The sequence below is a fragment of the Hypoxylon fragiforme genome (genome assembly GCF_022984875.1).
Source record: "Hypoxylon fragiforme strain CBS 206.31 chromosome Unknown GGS25scaffold_4, whole genome shotgun sequence".
NCBI lineage: Eukaryota > Fungi > Ascomycota > Sordariomycetes > Xylariales > Hypoxylaceae > Hypoxylon > Hypoxylon fragiforme.
This window is the reverse complement of record NW_026054759.1, coordinates 1884178-1907742: the sequence shown is the minus strand read 5'-3', so window position 1 is coordinate 1907742 and position 23565 is coordinate 1884178. Positions and strand designations below refer to the sequence as shown.

The 23565-nt window shown below is 48.2% G+C and overlaps 9 protein-coding genes across 9 annotated transcripts; 4 read left to right on the top strand and 5 right to left on the bottom strand.

Annotated features, from left to right (window-relative positions):
- Positions 1-92: 92 nt before the first annotated feature.
- Positions 93-1398, bottom strand: GGS25DRAFT_486404 (uncharacterized protein). The gene has a single exon (XM_049260628.1). The coding sequence runs from the start codon at positions 1183-1185 to the stop codon at positions 487-489; it is 699 nt and encodes a 232-aa protein (XP_049117792.1). The 5' UTR covers positions 1186-1398; the 3' UTR covers positions 93-486.
- Positions 1399-1497: 99 nt separating this feature from the next.
- Positions 1498-3163, top strand: GGS25DRAFT_486403 (ribosomal protein S8e). Its single transcript, XM_049260627.1, has 3 exons — positions 1498-1694; positions 1770-2296; positions 2362-3163. The coding sequence occupies exons 1-3, from the start codon at positions 1692-1694 to the stop codon at positions 2612-2614; spliced, it is 783 nt and encodes a 260-aa protein (XP_049117791.1). The 5' UTR covers positions 1498-1691; the 3' UTR covers positions 2615-3163.
- Positions 3164-4431: 1268 nt separating this feature from the next.
- Positions 4432-6246, bottom strand: GGS25DRAFT_520621 (uncharacterized protein; the record flags this gene model as incomplete). The annotated part of the gene is made up of 2 exons (XM_049263907.1): positions 4432-5251; positions 5312-6246. 2 exons carry the CDS (start codon positions 6244-6246, stop codon positions 4432-4434), a joined length of 1755 nt encoding a protein of 584 aa, XP_049117790.1.
- An 875-nt stretch (positions 6247-7121) lies between these two features.
- GGS25DRAFT_486400 (RNA polymerase III subunit Rpc25-domain-containing protein) lies at positions 7122-8798 on the top strand. The gene is made up of 5 exons (XM_049260626.1): positions 7122-7522; positions 7602-7797; positions 7882-7968; positions 8042-8105; positions 8165-8798. Exons 1-5 carry the CDS (start codon positions 7511-7513, stop codon positions 8391-8393), a joined length of 588 nt encoding a protein of 195 aa, XP_049117789.1. The 5' UTR covers positions 7122-7510; the 3' UTR covers positions 8394-8798.
- GGS25DRAFT_486396 (uncharacterized protein) lies at positions 7775-9646 on the bottom strand. The gene is made up of 6 exons (XM_049260625.1): positions 9475-9646; positions 9378-9411; positions 8776-9298; positions 8165-8704; positions 8042-8105; positions 7775-7968 (listed from the first exon to the last, which is right to left on the bottom strand). Exons 1-4 carry the CDS (start codon positions 9519-9521, stop codon positions 8523-8525), a joined length of 786 nt encoding a protein of 261 aa, XP_049117788.1. The 5' UTR covers positions 9522-9646; the 3' UTR covers positions 7775-7968; positions 8042-8105; positions 8165-8522.
- A 60-nt stretch (positions 9647-9706) lies between these two features.
- GGS25DRAFT_235652 (SPC25-domain-containing protein) lies at positions 9707-11236 on the top strand. The gene is made up of 4 exons (XM_049257051.1): positions 9707-10008; positions 10112-10395; positions 10464-10927; positions 10980-11236. Exons 1-3 carry the CDS (start codon positions 9969-9971, stop codon positions 10875-10877), a joined length of 738 nt encoding a protein of 245 aa, XP_049117787.1. The 5' UTR covers positions 9707-9968; the 3' UTR covers positions 10878-10927; positions 10980-11236.
- Positions 11204-15162, bottom strand: GGS25DRAFT_235628 (Dos2-interacting transcription regulator of RNA-Pol-II-domain-containing protein). The gene is made up of 3 exons (XM_049257050.1): positions 14852-15162; positions 12317-14775; positions 11204-12259 (listed from the first exon to the last, which is right to left on the bottom strand). The coding sequence occupies exons 1-3, from the start codon at positions 14943-14945 to the stop codon at positions 11222-11224; spliced, it is 3591 nt and encodes a 1196-aa protein (XP_049117786.1). The 5' UTR covers positions 14946-15162; the 3' UTR covers positions 11204-11221.
- Positions 15163-15886: 724 nt separating this feature from the next.
- GGS25DRAFT_513950 (methylenetetrahydrofolate dehydrogenase) lies at positions 15887-17064 on the top strand (the record flags this gene model as incomplete). Its single annotated transcript, XM_049262938.1, has 3 exons — positions 15887-16089; positions 16164-16896; positions 16972-17064. 3 exons carry the CDS (start codon positions 15887-15889, stop codon positions 17062-17064), a joined length of 1029 nt encoding a protein of 342 aa, XP_049117785.1.
- Positions 17065-17495: 431 nt separating this feature from the next.
- Positions 17496-23528, bottom strand: GGS25DRAFT_513949 (ankyrin; the record flags this gene model as incomplete). Its single annotated transcript, XM_049262937.1, has 10 exons — positions 17496-17550; positions 17654-18680; positions 18790-19745; positions 19805-20520; positions 20614-20856; positions 20893-21786; positions 21850-21978; positions 22032-22114; positions 22230-22808; positions 22880-23528. 10 exons carry the CDS (start codon positions 23526-23528, stop codon positions 17496-17498), a joined length of 5331 nt encoding a protein of 1776 aa, XP_049117784.1.
- Between the last annotated feature and the right edge of the window lie 37 nt (positions 23529-23565).

The window sequence follows — 23565 nt, the reverse complement described above, 5'->3', positions numbered from 1 at the left end:
TCGATCGTTCTTCGTAATGCTACAATCCAAATCTTACCCAAGACTCCAGTGAAAGAAAGTAAGGCTCTCTAGCAACTTAACCAATATCGAGCCAATGGGAACGATGAGTCTTTTTTTTTATTTTAAATGACTATAGGCAGGTATAGTAGTACAATTGCGTTTTTCGAGTATTCAAGGGGTTTCTTTTCATTGTTCCCCCCCGCCCCTCTTTTTTCTAGCATTTGCCTTGCCACGTTGATATACAACTAGATATGCTAGTACCTACAGTAGATATGTATACCGTTATGGGTCGTGTCGTAGCGAAGCTCGTATTTTCAAGTTTGTACATGTAGACGTGAGTCGTTATTCCCTCCATTCCGACCTAAGTCTTCCCTTTCCTCTCCCTTTCCCTGCCTGATCCCCATCCTCTCATATATCATGACCCGAAACCCCTCTTCTTCCCCGTTGCACAACTCGGATGGCGATAGATAGATAAGAAAAACCAAACTAAGGCGGCCCCAACAACTTCAACTCGCTGATCCTCAGCACCGTCTGCCTGTGCTTACTCGCGATGCGTCGCGTGAGCCTCTGGCGCCGCTTCGTCTTGATGACCACACGCAGAGGCTCAGACTCGACGCCGATGACGGTGGCGCGGCACTCGAACAGGCTGTCGTCGATGAAGGGGCGGCCGATCAAGGTGAAGTCGCGCGAGCCGAGCGTGGACGCGCGGTCCAGCCGCAGCACGTCCCCCGGCACCACGTCCGGCATCAGGAACGGCAGCCGGATCGAGTCCCCCTCCACCACGAGGTAGGGTTTCCCGTGGATGTGCACGGTGATGTAGTGGTTTGGCTGCGCGCGCAAAAGGGGGAAGAGCTGGGCGACGGAGGAGGAAATTACTTTTTCAGGCGAGGTGGTCGAGGTCGAGGTTTGAGTTTGAGTTTGGAGTTGTGATGGTGGGGGTGGAGGTGGTTGTTGTTGTTTTTGGGGTAGTGGTGAGGATTGCGAAGTCGCTATCGTCGGGGAGGCGCCGGTGATCTTCTGGGCGGATGTTGCGGTGGGTGGTGTGATGGGTTCCGCACCTTTTGTCGTCGTCGTCGTCTTCGTCGTCGCTAGGCCACGAGCTCGGATGGGAAGGAGGTAGGTGGGCGGGAGCCGGGTAATTGGTTTGCGCAACTCCAGGACGGAGCGCAGGAGGGAACGGCTCATGTTTAAGTTGCCTACCCTCTTCGGGGTTTTTAATTGGGGGGGGGGGGGATTGATCCTCTTTATTTCTGGCACATTTGTGAGGAGTTTGGATTCCCAATTGCTTTTCTTTCAGCTGGTTGAAAAATAGAAACAAGAGCGATTGTGGAGAAGTTGGAGCTTTCTTGAGCTTCAAATTTGGATCTTGATGTCGAAATGTTAAAGTGGATACGTTGGATTTTCCATTGCGGCTGGTGGTGTGGCTAGGAAGTTAGCAATCTAGCCTACAAATCTAAGAAATTTTGATAGCGATAAGGGATCCTGCAAGATCGATAGCCGTAACTTTTTTTTATCGTTTGTTAAACTCAGATACTTACATATATCCAATTAACATACTTTACTCTCATTACTTTCAGCTTGATTCATTCAATTCTGCTTTCAATACAGACAGACAAGAAGAAAGATAGAACGATAAAAGAAAACACACCTAATCAATCCCAAGTCCCTCTCGAGGGCAATATCCATTCATCATGGTAACAACCCTCATCCATCATCCACTCTCCTCCCCAGACTAAGTAGTAATAACTAACACCTATATCCACAAACAGCCTCAAAATGAGTACATGGAGCGTTTCCGCAAGACACATGGCCGACGTCTCGACCACGAGGAGCGGGCGCGCAAGCGCGAGGCCCGCGAGGGGCACAAGGCCTCCAAGGACGCGCAGAACCTGCGCGGCCTGCGCGCGAAGCTGCACCAGGCGAAGCGGCACAAGGAGAAGATCCAGATGCGCAAACAAATCAAGGCCCACGAGGAGCGCAACGTGAAGTCCGCCGCCGAGAACGACCCCAAGACCCCGCTGCCCAACTACCTGCTCGACCGATCCAACCCCACCCAGGCCAAGGCCCTCAGCAGCGCCATCAAGAACAAGCGCGCCGAGAAGGCCGCCAAGTTCGCCGTCCCCCTGCCCAAGGTCCGCGGCATCAGCGAGGAGGAGATGTTCAAGGTCGTCAACACCGGAAAGAAGACCCACAAGAAGGCCTGGAAGCGTATGGTGACCAAGCCCACCTTTGTTGGCCCCGACTTTACGAGGCGGCCTGTGAAGTACGAGCGTTTTATTCGGCCTATGGGTTTACGGTACGTTCCAACATCCATACACTTCTCCTTCCTCCTATCACTCACATACTAACCCCCAACCCCAGATACAAAAAAGCCAACGTAACCCACCCGGAGCTCGGCGTGACGCTCCAACTCCCCATCATCAGCGTCAAGAAGAACCCGCAGCAGCCGCTGTACACCCAGCTCGGCGTCTTGAGCAAGGGTACCATCATCGAGGTGAACGTGTCCGAGCTCGGTCTCGTTACCGCCGGCGGAAAGGTCGCCTGGGGCCGTTACGCCCAGATCACGAACAACTGCGAGAACGACGGCTGTGTCAATGCCGTGCTTTTGGTCTAGAGGAATCTAGTACTATAATGAAAATGTGTATTCTATACACAGGCGATGAAATAAGATGACGACGAAAAAGGGCAGGACTATAAGGAGGGATACGAGCAAGGGAACTAGCCCCGATATGTTCAGGTATGGATGGGAACGGGGTGGGATTCCATTGTTTCCGGGTGACTTGTCTTGGTGGTCCGTCAACCCTACACCCATGTACCCTTCCAAACAAAAAGTAGTGGAGGATAGCAAACCAAGCACGAACAGCGACTCAACGACCTTCTTGCCCGGGTACCTTGCCTAGCCTAGGTGTCAAATGAGTTCAAAAGTCGATCGGGCATGATCTTATCATTAACCCTGAGAAAAGGGGAGACGGCCGTCCGGCTATTTGTTGATGAGTAGTAACCAAGTCAAATCAACAACACAAAAGGTCGTTCAAAAGGTACATATATCCTAGCTGGCCCGGCCAGATAAATACATAAGATAGATAGGAGCAGAGCTAGGTAACTACAACGCTATAATAAGCAAACCACCTTGCTCACCAAAAAAAATAAAAATTAAAAAAAATATATCATGATGTTATAAAGTCAAAAATGTCTTGAAACTGGTATAATCATCATCCAATCCCTCTCTCTCTCTACCTGCTCTAGCTAGCTATAAGGCGAAACGTAGAAGACGCAGAACAACACCGTTGTGGCGCAGGGATCCCTAACATCTATGTATCTAGAAATCATGGAAGCTACATGCCTAAGGTTAGGTAGGTATATATATACGTAAGCTGTTCCTGTTCTATCTGGCCCGCTAGGTAGAGTCTAGGGAGACTGCCTCCCAAGTATGTAGGTAATAAGTTATAAGAAATTATAGGTTAGGCAGGTATGCATCCGAACGAGTATGAGCTTGATAACTCCCATAACCACTATGCTTACCTAGGTACGTATCCGTACGAACAAATTCACGATAATAAGCATCCTAGCATATCTGCATCATATAAGTCAAGGGTTACAGACTCGGCAAAACTCGTAGTCGACACAAAGCACATATGTAGGTACCTACTGGATGTCTACGCAATAAAACACATACATAGGTAAGATGCGTAAAAACATCTCTACTATACTCTAGAGCAACCGAACCGCTAGATACAACGCCAGTTCCTATAGCCAGAGTGCGCCAACCACCAGCGCGCCCGAAGCAACTGCTTAATTCCTCATGCCCATCCGTGCCCACCGTTAAAAGACAATCTCAACTGCAAAGCTTGACCTTGCAAGCTCCTTCAACTTTACCAAGCCTAGATAGTATGTAGATGCCCTCCATGTACTGGACACCTTCAGATACCAAACGCTCAGGCGTATAGTGATAAGACTTCGTTCTGACTTATTCGCCAAGCGGGCTTGGTGGAAAAATGAATGAGTGAACGATTGGACTATCAACTTTTGGGGGTCTCTTTAAATAAAAACCCTCGGTAGTGAGTGGGTGGTATTTTCGTTGTGGAAAAAAGCATCGAGTTAGGAAAAGAAATTCAACCGCAAATACGCCCACCGATATCAGATTATACCGCCCGCCTATCCCTACTAGATTGGCAGGACTTGCAATAATACCTAGGTAGCTAAGCTAAAAGAAATGTTGGAGAGGATGAACTGCAAATCATGTCTTCTCGCGATTGGCGAAAAAAAAAAAAGAGCGGCGAATCAGTACTGATCAAGTTGAGCTTCCTCCCATTCCGTAGTGGATACTCCTAGGTAATCCGAAAAGGGGACTGAAACGTGTCGCGACTTAACTCATCACTTTGATGAGAGCTATGATGCGTAGTGCAGACCAACTGTACAATCATACTACCCTTAGCTAGGAGGATTCCACGCTGGGTGTTTAACGGGCGCCCAATCATTGAACTTCTTGGGCTTGCGGTACCGTGCAGCTGCGTCAGCGTTCTTGAGATGCGCATAGGGATTGGGAGGGAGGTTAGCCTCCCCACCCGTAGTAGGGAGCGAAGACACGGAAGATACGGAAGCCACGGCGGCGGCTTTTTCTTGAGCTTCACGATCAGCGTGGACTTGTGGATTCTGAGGATCGTGTAGGCGTCCGCTCGAGCGCAATTCCACGATCGTCTTGATCACTTCTTTATCCTCTTGGTCCTTGTCATTTAGCAGAAGACGTTGCTTAAGTGTCATGCGCCCTCCATTCATCGTTCGCTCCTGAAGCGCAGCCTCCCGAACAGCTGGGTCGTGCACAAAACGGCACTTGCCCTTCTTACCACATATACCTCCCGTAGAATAGTATTTGCAGTGGTTCGAGGGGTCGGCTCGTGTGATGGGTGGAGGAGGCAGGAAGCCCGTGGCTGACTTGTCAGTCGGCAAGGATTCAGGCTTCTCGTCATCTGATTCGTCATCCGAGGACTCGGATCGCATTTCGTCTCCTTCGTCATTAGGGGCCCGCTTGCGTTTTTCAATCTTACGGTCAAGCTTGGCCAATCGCTTACGCAAACGATCGGCTTCTTTCTCGACCGGATCAACTTCAACGGTGACAGTTTCCTTGCTGTCCTGGACCTCAGCGACCGGCTTCGATACCAACGCTGCTTCCTTTTTCTGCGCCACGCGAGCCTTGGTAGGGTAGTTGGCTTTGCGTGCTGCTATCCACTTTGCCAGGTCGCCATCGGGAATACTACGCAAGTAATAAAATCAGTACAGACTCAATAAGCGAATAGAAAGAAAAACAACTAACCCCGGAACATCTGCGCCAAGCAACTCCTCTAGGCGCTTCTCCTCATCCACACCATCGTCGGAATCGTCTTCTCCTGGAGTTAGTCCGAGTGTGTTTGTCTTACGCTTCTTCTTCTTTGCGGCAGCGGGATCAGACTTCTGATGGTTCAATGACTGGTGCGGTTTCTGATCTCTATGACGAAACTTCTCGCCACGGTCATTGTTAATCGCATGAGCTCCTCTATTCGAATGAGGGTAACCACCACGACCATGTCCCTTACTGTTTGATCCGTAGTGAGTCTGGGGAAGGCCGGGATATGACGGAGCAGTAGAAGGGGGGTAGCCATATGGTGGCTGTTGAAGAGGAGCTGGCTGATGATGCGCAGGAGGATATGGGTTACGTAGAGGACCACCTCGATCACTCGGGTAGCCGCCACCACGTCCGCCGCGACTTGAATAGGGCGGGTATGCTTGACTTTGCTCACCCCATTGCTGAGGAGGTTGAGCATACTCACTGGGCGCTTGACCATATGCAGCTCCGTAAGGAGGACGAGATGCCGGACTAGGGTATGGTGGTGGGTAGGGCTGGGCTGGCTGTGCATTAAACGTCTGTGGGGCATAATTGGGAGGAGCATAACTGGTTGGGAGCGAGGAGCTGCTGGGGTGACCATGGCTCACAGGCGGAGCTCCCTGCCAATAAGCGGTTGGTGGCTGCGAAGAACTGTAATGGCCACCACTAGGCGAGTTGTAGTCTTGGTGCTGGTAGTATGGTGAGCCATATTCAGTTCGGGCAGGTCCCTGATGGTGACCATGGCTTCTGCCGCCACCCGCCGCCGCAGCGTGACCACCGCGTGGTGGTGGATGAGCATATCCTGGGCCTTGACTATAAGGAGGATATGGGCTCGGGGATGCGGCGGAAGGGGCTGGCGGAGGGGGGGCGTAAGGATAGTTGGACATAATTGTCTTGATCGAGTTCCGAGCCTTGTTACAAAGTCGAAGAATGAAAAAGAACTGAGACGGAGTCGAGAAATGACTCGATCTAGACGAAGAAGAAACTGGTTAGATCTCAAATGGGAGAATGAGATGGGGTGAAAAAAAAGAAAAACGGGAAAAAAATGAAAGGAAAAGAAATCAAGCGGAAAAGAAAAGGAAAGAAGAATGATGAATTATCAGAAAAGGAAGGGGGAAAAGGTTGTTAAAACTTGCCAGAGATAAGATCTTACTAGACCTTAATAAAAAGGAAGTCACCTCTGAGAGTTGCTAACTAACAGGCAGGTGGAATGAGGGAGGCGAGGAAGATCACGAATATATGTAGTTATATGTGAATAGATAGATCATATGATGGATGGATTTAAATTTTGCAAAGCCTGATTAGATAAAATTAAATTAAGACTGTCAAACACAGTTGAGGCAGATTTTTGTTGAATCCTACAGTGGAGGTCCGGTATTAGCACCTTATAAAAGCAAGAAGAAGAGAAATATATATGTTTTGTCGTGTTGAGGTTGGTGGTGTTTGTGGAAAGTTGAAATGTTTTAGGAGGTGATGTACTAATACTAGTAGTAGTACGGAATAGAAATAACTACAAGCTGATTACATAGTATTATTGATTACTGCACGTGTGTTTAGCGCATTGACCCTTGTATTGTACTTTGTAAAGGTGTGATGCAAACGCGATTCCAATTTTTAGCGTGACTCTAGTGTAGATCTAAATCGCGGGAACTCGAAAAGAGTGTAACTTAAACTTGGGCCCCTGCACGTGACCTGGAAAAGGAAAGTGCCACACACGGAAAATTAATAGTGCGCTCCACCTGCACTGCACATTCATTCCAATCATTGATCCAGTGTGCCATACACAGTGTGGGGTTTTCCAAGCTCTACTTTGGGGAAGGTTCACCCTAAAAATAAACCTTCAATAGGTGCTTAGTATTTCTTCGAGTGCAACTCTTCTAACCTTAGACTACTCAGTGCACTTCTACATATCACATTGTGATACTCGGACTATAGTGTTTTATGGAACGGTATTAACAGTGAAGTGAATTCCACATCTTCAACATTTTGAAGACAATTTCTCTTCGATACAGGGCACTTCTATAATACAAAGTGCGAAATAACACAGATGCACTGTACAGATGATCAAATCGTGACAATTTCATGATACCTGGGTGACTAGGTGGTGAATACATCAACTGTAAAAACAGCAAGCAAATTCACTCAAAAAAAATGTTCATCTTAGTAAGTGTCCATGAAATAAATACATACCGTGAAAGAAGGAGAAATAAATGTTTTACCTGCCACTAACACCACATATCAGACGAAAATCGCCGACTTGGTGCAAATCAGGCCAGACAACTTCGAGAAGCCCAGCCATGTCGCTATAGAGGACAGCATCAATGCCAAGTACTCCAACAAGGTCATTCAGAAGATCGGCCTCTGCATCTGTATGTATGATCTACTCTGGGCTTCAGAGGGTCTCATCGGTCATGGAACTGGTATGGTCAACGTCAATGGTATGTCTACCTAGTTTCCCATAAAAAACGTGCATCATGGCTGGAACTGTGTTAACTCTCAGATTTTTTTTAAAAAAAAAACAGTTGAGTTCCGCTTGATTGTGTTTAGGCCATTCAAGGGCGAGACTTTGTTTGGAAGAATTAGCAGCTCCAACAACACTGGAATCAACAGTATGTGCCTTCCGGGTTTACCGTTGAGGTCCAACTTTGAGAAGATTTCATCACTAACTAGACCCCCACCCAGTTCGAACCGAGTTTTTTGAGGACATATTCATACCCTTTACGGAGCTCCCTGAAAACACACAATAGTAAGTCTACTATGGATCCTCCAATACAAACTTCTTCCATGTGCTAACTACTAGTCTAGTAACCAAGTTGAAAAGGCCTGGACGTGGATATTTGACCCTGAGAGCGACCCAATGTGGTACGACAAGAACGAGATGGTTCGCTTTTCTGTAGAAGGAGAGGAGTGGCACGATCAGACCCCCGAGACTACGGAGCAAGATGCAGTGGATAAAGCTAAGAAAATATCCCCTTATAGCATCAAAGGCACCATGATCAAGGAAGGACTGGGAGTCTGCTTGTGGTGGGAGTAAAATATGTACACGGTATCTAAGCTGACTAGGTACACTTTTGCATGGAAACGGTGTTAGGCTGGATTATTATTTGCATACCGTATTGGGTATTAGGTCTAGCTGATAGGCTGCCTATCTACCCAACACCCTTTACTTAGACTTGATACCCTCGAGCAATCGACCCTCTACATTATCCAAAACCGAGTAATGGTCAACCACAGCAAGGTTCTCAGCCTCCGTCTTGAACTGCTTATCCGGATCAACACCGGGTCCGAACATTTGCGGGTTTTGGCCTCCCATGCCCGACATCTGCTGAGCCATTTGATTTGCGGCTGCCATGCGAATAATTAGCTTATGTGTTCGTAAAATATTGGCACAGAATTCAAATTTTAAAGGAACCTACCATTCTCATTGCCGAGCAAGAAGTTGAAGACAAACTGTAGACCAAAATAGCACAGGAAATACCAGCTGATGCTAGACATCCACCTGGGGTCCATCTCCTTGGTCGCGACACCCGCCTGCAGCATGCTCTTGAACTTGATGGTGATGGGGAAGGGCAGCTTGATGATGACGAAGCCGCTGAAGAAGGCGTTGATCCAGCTCATGATCAAGGTGTTGGGGATCATCATGGCCATGTTGTTCTTCATCATGCCCATCATGCCGTCCATGGCGCCGGGGTCCGTCATCGGGTTCGGCGGCGGCTGGCCGCGACGCTCGGGGTCCTTGAGGAAGGCCCCGGATTCGTAGGCGTTGGTGAGGTAGTCCCGCCGGGCGCGGAACGAGGGCGCGGACAGCACGTGGAAGTTGCTGCGCACGGCGATGCCGTGCATGAGGGAGCGCTGCTCCTTCATGGCGTTCTGGTCGAGCTTCTTGGGGGGTGTTTGCATGAGGACCGTGGCGTAGTAGCGCAGGACGCCTGTTAGGATCTGTTTTCCCTCTTTTTAATAAATAGTCCTTTCTTTTTATTTGAAGAAGGTTAGGGTGAAGAAGATGGGCGGGCTTTACCATCACAGCTGTAATTGGAAGTAGAATCCAGTACCTACGATACAGTTAGTACCTGGTATGGCAATGTATGTTGCATGATCTCTAGATGAACACTTACAATAGCTGAGGATCCCGATGGATCGTCTGAGCCGGTAATTGAGACATTGCAAAGATCGTGGTTCGCTTTTGTGTATTATATATTTGTATGTAGTAAAAGGGAAAAAAAAAAGTTGTTGAAGGTTGGTGTTGTAGTCGCAACAATCGCAACTGCCAGTCGTTGGGTGTAATGTAGCTTACGTTTAAGCTCAATTGCGGCTTGTCGGTGCAGGGCTGTAAGTTACTTCGAGGCGCCCCACTATTTAAGTTCAAAGGTCCAACAGACTCCAACTAAAGCTCAAGTATCAACGTACCTAAACTGACATGGGTCCGGTCTCTAGCTTATGCGACTTACAGGAAAAGACCACCTAAGCTATCAATACCCTTCATTTTTATAGCGACAACTTTTTTTGACGATCTGTCTGTGGAATCGTGATAAATGTGACCAAACACAACCAAAACCTCTGACAATATAATCACATTTCCCCACTGTAGACAGATACTCAGAGTTCGACAATGGCCTCACAAGAACGGATAAGCGTCCACAACCTCGCGGGTAACTAATTCCTCTTCCTCTTCCTTTTCCCATCCTCCCCTCGCTCCCCTCCTCTAAGCCAAGTCCAGCCATAATAGCTAACCAAAAAAAACCACCTCCCCAGACCTAAAAAACACCTCCGACGACGCCATCCCCAACTACCTCAACTCCCTGGGCTTCAAGCAGAACCACCGGCTGATCGACACGCGGCTGGCCCTGGGGTACACGGCCTTCGCCGTCGCCGCCGCCAGCTTCGCCTGGGACTACAAGCTCGGCTTCGAGCCCACCAAGTACTACACCGCCGCCGCCGTCGCCCTCTACACCGTGCTCAACGGCATCCTGACCTTCTGGATCGGCTTCGTCGAGAAGGGCACCGTGTACCAGGGCACGGCGCCTGATGGGTCTAGCGTACGTTAAAACACACACCACACACATATATCTCTCTACAAACCTTCCTAACCAAAAAGCCAACCCAGATCTCCATCGCAACCTCCACCAAAAAGAACATCCCGACCTACAACCTCAAGATCACCATAACCCCCCACAAGAAAGGCACCCCGCAAACCCTCGACCTAGCCCGCCCCTTCACCGACTGGTTCGACGCACAAGGGCACTTCGTCGCGCGGCCCTTCCAGACCATGCTCGTCGCCGGCGTGCCCCTGATCGCCAAAGCCGATCCCAAGCGAGCCCAGGAACTTTCTGCTGCCGCGACTGCCAGTGCTATTGCTGGTGCGCCGGCGGCGCCAGAGCATGATTTCATGAATGCGGATGCGGCGGTGTTAGACGCCATCGCGGCTTCCGAGGCTGCGGCTGCGGCTGCGGCTGCGTCTACGGGTGCGGAGGCGGCGGGAGGGTCTTCGGGGAAGAAGTCAAAGAGGAGAAAGGCTTAAATTTTTCTTTTAGGGGCCATACCTACTGACATATAGGGGTATGACGGTACGTATGTAGGCAGGTACTTATCTAGGTAGTCAGTGGTCTTACCTGGGTACTAGTTGTTAGTATATTCCGATGCTGCATCAAAATGATACCATTTATTTTCCCGACGAGTTACGAATGGCATCGGCATTGTGTATTTTGTGTTCATTGCGTGCGTACTACATACGTGCCTCTGCGAAGCTATCTGATCAATAACAGCCTATGGACATTACCGTACTTCCTAGACAGCGTACGGACATATCCCTATCCCCTGTCAATGTAGCCATCGGACCGTTCGATATGATAGTTAAACTACCACTCAGGCAAGCGTATCCCAGGCCTTCCTAGCTAGCAACGCTGTTCGTCGGATCGCTCTGACTGGGTCACCACAGGCTGCCGATAGGGGGCGTAGCAGCTTTTTGCGATGCAGCACGATGTACTGCGTCTCGTACGAAGACGGCAGCTTCTGGAAGAACTCCAACGCGTACTTCCGGCACAGCACACGTGCTTTGCCTTCGCTCTCGTATCCCGCCGTGGCTCCCGTAGCCTTGGGCGTCTTTCTAGCCGTCTCGTAAACTTTGATCATACCCGAGATTAGTCCCGCAAGGTGCTCTTGCAGTACACCTGGCTTCTCTTCGAGGATGTGCAAGAGCACAGCCAGGCAAGACTCCATCTCTGCTCCTATCTCAAAAGTCGACAGCGAGCGGATGCCGACCCGCACGATCTGCTCGATACCACTGAAGTACTGCGGACCTTTCAAGTGCTTCAAGATCGCAAAGATGGCCACAGCACGATTAGTGGCCTGGCTCTCCGTAACTTTCGAATTGGGAAAGCACTCCTCAAAGTAGGGTTGGACAGCTCTGAAATACAGCCACTCGCCACTTAGCATTTTCTGAATGGCATGGTTTTCCTTCTTTAGACACCCTTTCGAGCTCACTAGAACCTCAAAATACCTGGCCAGCTGACGACCCATCGTCCGCTCTGAAGGGACCTGATCGCAAACCATTTTCAGTAGTTGATTGTGCTCGTCTGGTTGGGCCCGGAATCGCGCCACATCCCCGGCTAAGAAATGAAGGATGCTGCGGAAGATGGAAGTGGCAGTGTAGATCTCCGTTGATGATTCTGTAGATTCGGAAGTCAATGCAAACAGATTGGTCAAGGCGGTCATCAAATCATCTTGAGCTTGCAGTTTGACCTCGGCTTCTTCTTGATTTGCGACTCGGAGTCTATTTGACAATATGGCTAACATGTTGTCTAACGCGGCTCTGGTCATATTTGTAGGTATGAGTGGAGATGTACGTGTAGCCGTGGTGGAAGTTAGGATATTGCACAAATCCCTCAGTGCGTTCATATGTTGCTACAGAATTAGTTAATATAAGTCTATTGACACTCATGAATCAGGACGGTAACTTACCTGTGTACTCATCAAGCCGGGATAAAGACCCTGTAGAATGCCCATCGTTAATGGTGCTGTTCGGAAGTCGTCCATTCGGCTCACTCCAGATAATTCAACGGGGGATTCGTTTTCATGATCTGTGCGTGCAGCATCACTATCATGGAATAGAGAAAACGCGTGTTTTCCCAGTTCCAAAGCCTTCTGTTCGTCCACGCTTAATTCTCGAACTACTGATGTAGCAAATGAGGCAAGTTGATGGAGAAAATAGTCCTCATTTGGAACGGTATTTTTTCCTCTGCCGAAATCCTTGCCGAGTTCTGTACGAGATTGAAATCTGTTCTCATCATTGGCAGTCTGCGAATTGACTACAGTGAAACGACGATATAGCTGTTTCACTACGGAAAAGGAGTATGCCAGCAATTGTCTGCGACTGCTGCCTTCTTCAGTTTCCCGCACCTGCAACGCCTTGATTATCCCATCAATGTTTCCCGGCTCATTCAGATCAAGCCGAGGAGCACCGGCATTCTCAATAGCATGACTGAATTGCATGTACCATACCTTGGTAATGCCCGGTGACTTGAATTCCTGCGTCGATAGAGATTTCATCGATTCTACAACGACAAGGTGGATGGAACATACCAATGCCGTCCAAATTTCTGGTGATGCTTGTCCCCATATCATCCGCAATAACCCTTGGAGCAAAGTGTTAATCAGAGTGATGTGATTCAACAGTGCTGGCGATGTGCCGGCCTTATTTGAGCAACTGATTTCACTCAGAGTGCTTGCAACAAGTTGAATTTCTGAAGGGAAGTCATGTAGAATAAGCTGACGCTGGTAGGTTACCTGGAGGGATGAAAGGAACTGTTGAAGTAAGAACTGAAATGCAGTGGGGTATAAGGGCACTGCTTCTTTCAATGCTGCAACTGCAGCATCACGGATACCCATGTCCGCATCACTGTCGGAGTTTGCTGAATTCACTTGCCTCCCTTCTAAGGGATGGATGACAGCTGGGCCTGCTAGCCAGCCAAATATCTGCTCACAAGTCGAAGCTGAACATAATTGGTGAGGACCTGTGCCACTAGACTGTTGGCCCACGAGAGTTGCAAGTCCTTCCATGACTTTCTTGAGTACGCCAGCTTGTTCTGTTGTCACCTGGTCGCCCGAATTCTCTTCCCACAGAGGAGCATAGACCTCATAGAATAGAGTATCGCCAAAGAGCTCGTCCCTTAGTAAACTCGAACTATTATCGATAATTTCATCACCCTTTAAAGTGCTGGCTAGGTGCGATCGTATAGCGAGAATGGAGTTCAATAAGGCCACAAGGTCTTGCTTGTGGGATGCGGACTGGGCATGCTTGAGAGTAGTTTGAATATGAGGTACAGCTTGCGAAGTGATAGACGCAAAAGACTGAATACTAGCTCCGGCCATGGCAACTAACAATCGGCCGGCCTGAGCTGTATATGTTGGACTAGATATGTCTTCAAATAGGTCCCTCCATGCGTTAGCTATGAAAGAACGTAGTTCGTTCACTTCAAGTCGCGCTGTTAGAGATGCTATGACTTTAAGGGTTGCCTTGATAATGTCGGAGATTTCACCATTTCGGACCTCATACTTGAGTGAGCTCCATATTTGATCAACATATGGAACAACACTTTGCTGAGGATGTTCATATTGTACCAGGCATGCATTAAGTGTCTGTAAGATATCGACCTTGACGGCGACCGTAACAGCATCGCCCTGATCAAGCTTGTTGATGAGATATGGGATTGCATGACTGGCAAGCCGATAGTGGGCAGCGAAACAGGAACGCACAGCGCCCTTCAGATCATCAGCTGTGATGCCTGATGGGGAAGCCGAGGCTCGCAGGGAGATAGGGAAATAAGCCGAGAAGGCCTTGAAGATGTCTAATGTGACATTTTCGGAGGGTGAGAAATTTTGTAGAAATGTCTTCAAGGCCGTAAACCACTTCAACAAATTTTGAGGATCTCGCTCGTTCCTGCATAAATCTAGGAAATTGGTCATGAATGCGCAGGTATCCCCATGGCGATTTTCAAGATCTTTGACCACAGCAGGATCCAGGATGAGGCCAAGGAATAACTCGTACAGCTCAAGGCGGGTTGCTGGGGTCTGTAGTTTGAAGTCGTCGCCGAGCTTGCAGACATTTGCGATTATATCATCTCCCAAGGTAGGCTGGAATGACTTCATGCCAACCAACTGCCTCAAAGCTTTAGTAGAGGCTGCGACACCGGCGCGGTGATCGCTCGAGAAGAGTGAACCGAAGAAAGTGACCAAGAGCTTCACTTGGTCATTTTTCAGTGAGACGTTCCTCTGGTTGAGTACGACGAGGGTGCTTGCTAGGAAATCCAATGCCTTGGCACGCGAAATGAGGTTCTCATCGTCAGATGGTTGAATCCATTGGTTTATAGATGCGACCCACTGGCCGACAGTTACTCGACTGTTGGTAGCCTCTTCGATAGCTTTGGAGTAAAAGAGATAATATTAGTATAAGATGTTCTAGTCAAGTCATCTATGTCGTATCACGAGAGAGCTTACCTGCAGCCGCCTTTTCTGCTATAGCCTGCGCTTGGTCACTTTCATCTGCGAGGACATACTGCAGGGCAAGATCTTGGAACTTGGGGGTCGCCATTTTCACACTTGACTTATTCGACTTTGGTCGAATATGCAGTTATGGACGAACCGCCCTTCAAATATGCACTCTAAAATTAGGAATTGAGTCAGACGGTAATGGTATGTAAGTTGGTTGTGGTAGAATAGGAATGAGAATGCGAAAGTGAAAGTGAAATAATGTACATCAAGTTGGTATATAGGTATGTAACCTTGAAGTGCACCCTTCATAGATGCACATGAATGTATAAACACACTGTATTAGTAAATGTACCTAGTACCGTGCCAAGGCTATTGATATAAAGAAGAAAAATGACGAAAGTGGTGCCCCGCGGCGGCAGGATGATCCGAACTAGAACGAATTGAGTTGGAGGGGTAGTTCAGGTTTGCCTGAGTTTTTTTTTTTCCTAGCCTACAGAATTTCACGTTAGTGGGGGTTTTATCAAAAGTTTACATATTTAGTAGCCATGTAGGTGCTAAATAACTAGTACTACTAGTAGTATGCACCCAGTCGAGATGAGATTTGTCAGTTTGAATTTACCGTTATTATTAGTCACTGCACCTTCTGCACCCTCTACTCTTAGATGTTCAGTTAATAATAACTCGGCGTGTCGATATTTTTTTTTACATCACGTTCACATTCTCTGTTACCTCATTGTTCTAATTACGTCAGCTTACAGACGCCGTCGTGCCTTTTCCAATTCAGTCGCGGGGCAAGAGTAGCGGGGCAGAAAGGGAAGAAGGCGCTGCAGGTATGTACCTACCCGTACCCTGGAGCTGCTTGAAATTCGCTCGTACCTCGAATTTTTAGCAGTGAATTTTTTTGAAAATACTCATTTATATTCTCACGATATCTTCATCATAAATTCATTTTCATATCTAAACATCTTTGCTAAACCCATTTATATAATTGTATGGATCTAAATTACTAAAAACTTCACCAAGTTTAGTTTCATCCGAACAATGGCTTCACAAGAAGCACACAAGACCTGTAAGGTCATATTAGCAGAGACCATCGCCAAGGGTCTCCTTACTGAAGTCAAAGATACTTTGAAATCCATTCAAAAAGCAACTGAAGGCCAGCCTACATTGGTTGCCTTTTTGGCCAATGATGACCCTGCAGCTATCAAGTATGCTGAATGGTCAAAGAAGACCTGCGAAGAAAAGTAAGAAAATTATATTCATCCTGCTCATAGCTTCTCAGTAAAAGGTGGGAATGAGTTACTTACTGAGATATCAGTGGCTTCACCTTCGACTTGCGCCAAGTTGACAAGGATAATTTGGAAGAGGAAATTGTAAACGCCAATGAAGACAACAAAGTCGATGGCATCATCGTTTACTATCCCATCTTCCCTGGCAACCCAGCCCACGACCGATATGTCCAGGAGACAGTCTCGCTCGCCAAGGACGTAGAGGGGTTGTGCCACAAACACATATATAACATGTATCACAACGTCAGGTTTTTAGACCCCCCGCAAAACCTGAAGAAATCTATTCTCCCTTGCACTCCGCTGGCCGTGGTCAAGATCCTAGAGTACCTCCAGATCTACAACTCCATCCTGCGCCCCGGAAACCGGCTCTTCGGACGGACCATCACAGTTATCAACCGCTCCGAGGTCAACGGCAGGCCATTGGCAGCTCTACTCGCCAACGACGGCGCCACGGTGTACTCTGTCGATTTAACCGGAGTCCAGCTCTTCACTCGTGGCCAGGGTATCAAGCAGCCCCGCCACCAAGTCCAAGACAAGGAGGGCTGGGCCCTCGAGCAATGCATCCCCATAAGCGACGTTATCATCGGGGGTGTTCCCTCAGAAAAGTACAAGGTGCCGACAGAGCTCATCCGCGATGGAACGGTCTGCATCAACTTCTCTTCGTTCCGTAACTTTGACGGCCCCGCCATAAAGGAGAAGGCGTCCATATACGTACCCTCGGTTGGAAAAGTCACCATCGCCGTGCTGCTCAGGAATCTGGTGGTGAGTTTTCCCCCCTTAATGAAGAGGTGAGCGAGTTATAAGAAATAACTAACACAAAAAAAAACAAAAACGCAGCGCTTAATCGCCAACCGTCCTTCCACCAACCAGGACGGATCCACCGATGAAAATGCTCAAAAAGCCAAGAACGAAGCATTTGTAGACGGCTGATGCTGAAAGTAAAAGAATAAGAAGAAAAGAAACAGAGTTGATATACCCCGGTGTCTCATCATATATTAGAGTTACTTCACCGGACGTTTTGTTTTATTTATCTTTTGGTATGTACTTAGAAATGATAGAATTGTATGGCACCTAAAAGTTTTTTGTTTTTTGTTTTCATATTCATCCATTCGATTGTTCCATCTACTTTTCGTAGTATAGGTAGTCTTGTCCCGATGCCGTTTTCAAATTTGAAGCAACAATGCCTAGAATAAAAGGGGTCAGCATCCATCCATCACCAACAATCCCTCGTCGCCGCCTCATAAAAGGTCCCGAAGCTCCAATATGAGATTCTCGACTCCTCCGAACATACCCAAACAATAGTCAAGTACGCCCCCTATTATACCATGAAGCCATGAATCTCATCACTGCTGCTTAGACACCTAGAGACGCTCTGGTATCAACCGCCGAGTAACCATCGAGGCGTGGCGCCATACGCTACCTAGTGAACACGGCTCCTACCTAATCATCATCGTCATCGGAAACGGGCTTCTGAGCCTGATAGGGAATCCACGCCTTCTCAGACTTAATATACTCGTACCTAGCCGTCGCAAAGTCGACTTCCTTGTCGCCATTCTGCTGCTCCTCCTCCTCCGGCGCCGCTGCTCCTTGTCGCTCCGCGTCGATACCTCTCCTCTTCTGGTAGTACCGCTGCCAGGCGTAGCTCTCCCCCAACCGTCTGGCTACGTCGTTTGCCTCGTTCAGGCTGATGAGGCGGCGCTTGGCGGTGTTCTTGTCGATATATTCCTCGACGACTGCCCAAGTGAGCTGCCTGCGGTCGGCGGACGCCGGCGCTTCCTTTCTGTCCTGGGGTATCCTGCTGTGCCGCCTCTTGAACTCATCCACTGGATTCCGGTCGTCGCATTTGATGCAGATAGGCTGCAGGCGGTCGACTTTGGAAGCAATGCAGAGGTCGTAGGCGACTTCGGCAGGGGTGCGCCCGACTGCGTTCTCGCGGCACAGGAGGTTGGGGTTGTGGGTAAGAAGGACCCGGGCATGGGCCGCAAGAAAGAGAAGTACTGCGGTGTGTAGTATGGTATCGCCGGAACCGTTAAATATCTCGAGTTCTCCACCACCAGAGAACTCGAGAATCAGACGCAAGATATCGATGTTATCCATGTTTTCTTTGGCAAGCTTGGGACCGTAGATGCCAGTGTCGTAATCGCGGTCATATTCGTTTACATGCCGATTGGCAGTTTTGAGCCAGAAGTGAAGCGGAGTATCGCCGCCATGGCTGAGGTTGTTTCGCTGAAGAAACATGTCAGACCTGAGATCCGGATCTAGGAGGTTTAGCAGGCCTCGCAGCATGGCAACCTTGGGTTCGTTTGTGAGACAAGCGTGGATAATATTGTTGAAATCCTTGTCCTTAACGGACTGGTCAGCTCCCGCATTGATAAGCGTCTTTGCAAATTCGACTCGCCCCAAAAGACAAGCCAGGTATAAAGGGGTATGCCCTTGATCTGACTTGGCCTCCAAAGACGACGGGCACACCTTAAGCAGATATTCGATGAGTTGGTTAGTTTTCTCTCCCGGCGATGCCGTCACTGCGCAATGAATGACGAGGTCATCTGGTGGATATTAGTAAAATGGCAGAAGATAGAGAGGAAATAGCACCGAGAACATGGTTAGACTCACTTTGAATTCCAAGTCATTTAGCAATGGCTCTATCGAACCCACCAGACACCTCCGTTAGATGTCTCAATCTGGAATCTTCTCTTGCAGCCTTAGACTTGCCGAATTCCAAGTAATATCGCATTGGTGCATCGCTGAGAAACCACTCCACTGCTTCCAGTGAACCTTCAATAGCAGCATTGAGTAATGGCGGCCTCTTACTACCCGTAGCTTTCACTACAAGATTGCGGCCTGCATTCGCCCAGTCCGCCCTCTTCTTGCCATACACATTCAGTCCTTGGTAGTAACGCGGCTTCACTTTTAATTCTGCGCCGCTCTTCTTTACCAGGTCTTCGATAGGAATCCCAGTACCAGTTCGTCTGATGGTTTCCGCGAGTATCTCCGTATGGCCATGTTCGATGGCTGTGCCGAATACATGTTGGGGAAGCATGTATAACTGGCTTGATGCGTCATCGTTGACAGGCTCCGCGCGAGCAAAGTGAATATTCCAGTCAAGTAGCAAGTTGAACCGTTCCGTGTCCTTCGCCTCTACTGCATACCATATAAGATCGACTGGGAACCGAAAACGGCAAGGTGGGCAATTAGGTATGGCCCATGTTGGTACTTGCCAGTTGAGAAGTGAGTATGCAGAAAAAGGGCTTTCGATCTGTGTAGCCACCTGGCCAACATTCATGATAGCGTTCTGATCGTCAATGACCCTCTTGTATACCACAACTTTATTGTCGTCCTCTGACTCTGAATCTTCACCGGAATAATCTTCTTCCTTGTTCATGGTGAATCGCGTCATCTTCTCAGCTTTCGGTGCAAAATGAGCTTGTGCGATTTCTAAGATTCCTTTGGCTACTTCATAGTGACCGCGGAGAAATGCAATCGAGAATGGATTGTTGCCTTTTTGATCACTCACTGCTATCTGGAGCGGCGATTCTTGTCCATCTACACCCCACATAGCTAAAGTGAGAGATTGTATCACCGCAAAATCACCGGACCATGCCGCTTCGAAGCTTTGATACATGCCTTTTTAGCAATGTAGAAAAGGTCATTATGTGGATGTGTAACTTACAGCTTGATGTAGCCTTCTCTCCGTATATCTGTCAAGTCCGTGGCATGCTTAAAGTTGAACTCGAGAGAGTATGACGAAGGTGGACGATTTTCCGAGACCAAGGAGGGCTTGCTAACTTCTGGAATACTGGGATATAACTCCTTGAAGGTCTTTGCACCCTTGGATTCGAGAGCTTTCTCTACTCTTTCGAGTTGCGAGATCATATCTTTGATGGCTTCAAGTTTCTCTGTCACTGTTTCCCAGCTGGCATTCTTCGCTCTGCGCTTCTCGAATTCTTCTAGCTCTCTCTTATAAGCATCTAGTCGACACTTGATGTCGTCAACAACAAGATGGTGCTGATATGTGCCCTCACTGAACTTTTCTAGGAATTCTGTCGTCCCGAAGGGTTCCCTTGGGTGCGGTACATATTCATGTCGTTCGTGACAGTAGAAGCCTGGTTTCTGTCCGGATTCAGTTGGTCGGCTCGAGCTAATTAGTTCCTCCTTGTATCTGTGAAACCCTTCAAGCACATTACGAACTACATCTAGGGCACTTTCGCCCCCTCGGTCACGATCCCAGCGGTGCATAATAACTTTGTAGCTTGATTTGGTGATAGTGTCAGGATCGGCGCCTTTCTCTAGCAAATCGATAGCGATTAAGGGATGCGCTGATTTAATTGCTAGGATAAGAGGTTGATTGCAGTCTAACTGGAAGGCTTCGAGGGCCCGTTCAGAGCTCTGCAGGAACTAAGTAAGTAGAAGATCATGCTTATGAGCTCAACTGAAACGGGAGAGAAATACTACTTGAGTATTTTTATACACAGAACTTACTAGGAGTGGTGCTTCGAGGAGCTTTCGACCCTTCATCCATGAATCAAAGTCAGTTGTAGGTTTGGCTCCTATTTCGAGGAGTTTCAGCACAAGGGTTGAATCGCCTTTGTCAATGGCCGTCATCAATGGGGTCGTGGTGCTGCTCCAATTCCAGTAGCCTCCGATGGCCACATGGTTTATGGCAGTATTGAGGCTGATCTTGTCGTTATCCCATAGACACTGAAAGAGTTCCGCGTTGCCATTCTTTATGTATCGCTGAAAGGCAGTGATACCACCCACTTCGGCCTGCGAAGACGTAGCACCTAGGCTCAGCAGCGTTTCAGCCATGCGTAGAGCCTTGTTGAGTGGGAGGGTCAAAACGAGTACTAATGGTAAGAATACCCTCTTAGAATCTGAACGGTATTCACCAACATCAATTTTGACGGGTATCAACACGTCAGAGCCAAATTCTTGACAGAGGAGTTTCACTGCCTCACAGTGCCCTCCTAGGACAGCCAGGTGTAGGGCACTGCATTTCGAATCCCAAGCAACAGCGTCGATAGCATAAACGTCTGGTTCACTCTGGTCGTCGTCAAGAGCCAAATCATCGTTCTTAGTGTCGCCATCATCTTTGTTGATTTTGACAAATGAACCTGTGGCCATAGATCTCGCCCCGTCTCCGTCATCAGATGTAGCATCACTGACCAATTCCCCGTCCGAGGTTTCATCATCTGAATTTTCATCGGACTCGGCAACATCGGGCTTCGTATCAAGCATGTATACCTGGCTATCTTTGTGCGCCGCATGGAGAGCCTTGCGGCGGCGATCCTGCTTTTCATTCTCTTCCTCCTCGTTGGATTCGCTCCTCTCCAGAAGAATTCTTATCATCTCAACATTCCCTCGCGCAGCAGCTAGATGAAGTGCGTTTCGGCCATCAGCTAGGCGAGCCACAAGACGGGCGCCGTGATCAACCAGGCACTTGACAATTTGGGGCGTGGAACTTATAACGGCGAGATGCAATGGCGTTCGGCCCGTATAATCTCTCGTATTAGGGTCTGCACCTTCCTGTGAAAGCCAATCCTCCACATGATCGATATCACCGTCGACAATGGCTTGACAGAGACGCGCAGTGTTGCCCACATAGGCCATTTCAGTCCAGTCCTTCTCTGTGAGAGGATTGAACGAACCAATTTGCTATGAGCGTTAGCATCACGCATATACCTATACACTAGGTAGCAAGAATTTAATGCTACTTACCTGTCTACCAGGGTTGTCAATACGGAAAGACACTTTCCCAGACACATAAATTTCGCTCTCCTTCTCAGCCATCTCTTTCTCTTCTGGAGTCTTAGCTTTTGGGCAGGTGCCACAGCAGTCACCAATGACCTTGGATACGTCAGTCATTAATGGCTAATGGACACAGGATTACCGTAACCTACGTCCTCAACCCTCCCAAAGAAGGCAGGATGTCTATGGAGGTAGATCTTCCTTTCCTTGGGTTGATTCCATTCGGCATTAAGAACTGTACTGTAATTAATTCACTGTGGTAAATAAAAACAAAAATAGGGAAAGAAATCAAAACGCCATACTGTAGGAACGCAAAGGTTAGAGAAAATAAGGTAGCGATTAAAACTTACGCAAATCTTTTGTATAGCAGAGCTTCTCGATCTTCTTGGCATGAAATTTAGTACCATAAGGAAGGCTAAAGGTATGGTAGTTGGATACTTCATCTTCGTCAACCCAATCGGCTACCTCATCTTCATGAGTGTCTTTGATATTTCCATAAAAACGGTTTGGAAACTGATATCTAAGATTCGGCCTGCCTCTTTCTTGTCGTCGCTTTCTCAAATACTCCTCCCTAGCGTTGATAGTTGGTAGCCGTTCTAAGACCAGCAAGCGGGCAAGCCCAAGGGTCCTCTGGAAACTGCGTTCAAATATGGTAGGGTCAATACGAGATCGGTCAATCTCCGGCCAGTGAACCTCAAAGTTTCGGTGGCTATACTTTGACAAACGGTTCTCGTATGAGGGACTTCTCCGACTGAGATCAATTGGATTAATCTGCGTTATATATGAAGCAAGGGCTCGTGGGGTACAGTAGACCTGCTTTCCATCGTAAGCAGCACCAGAGCAATCGATATCGAACCCCGTGAGAATTTCTGAGATAGACTTGTACACTCGAAGTACGATCTGGACATGACGAGTAGGATATTTACTGCCTATTTATCGAGTGTTAGGGTTTCCTAGTCATCCCTATCACATCAATGGATAAGGGGTTTAGCCAACTTACAAATAGTGATAGCATTCTTAGTTCTCACAACTGTCACTTCCGAGAGGATTGCGTCACGGATCCAAGTTTCAATATTCTTGATCTTCTCAATTGCTTGTTGCTCATCGAGGCCGTATAAGAACAAGTCAACATCAGAAGCTGGGCAGAACTTCTCATGGTAGTATTGACGAAGAGCTCTCTTGGATTGCTTAAATTCAGCAGGAACGGGGAGGATACAGTTAACGACGGAAGAACCTGCGGCAACGACATTACTCCAGTCTAGTTCAGCGAGTGAAGACTCGGAAAAGATGCCGAAATTGTAGCGGAACTCGAACAGCGAATCAACGACGGCAGGTGAGCCATTTGCACGACGCCTATCGGCAGGGAGAGACATGATGTACTTTTCTTTCTCACTGGGTGACTCTGCTTCGAGGTTCCGAGCACGAGTCTTGACGTTATGGGTGTCCTTGGTAAAAAGGGGTAAGACATTGAGATAGGGGTCGTTGAGAAGGGGGTTATTGCGGTCTTGGGCATACACCTCGCGCAGTTTGGCTTCGAATTGGCGGTAGGGGCAGATTAGTTCGCTCATGGGCATCTCAGGATGGTTTGCAATGTAGTTCACTAGCCCATCGTGAGCCATGGGTAACTTGGGGAGGTCCACGACAGCCATGAGTCTTGACTTTGTTAATTTCGGCTCATATAGATAG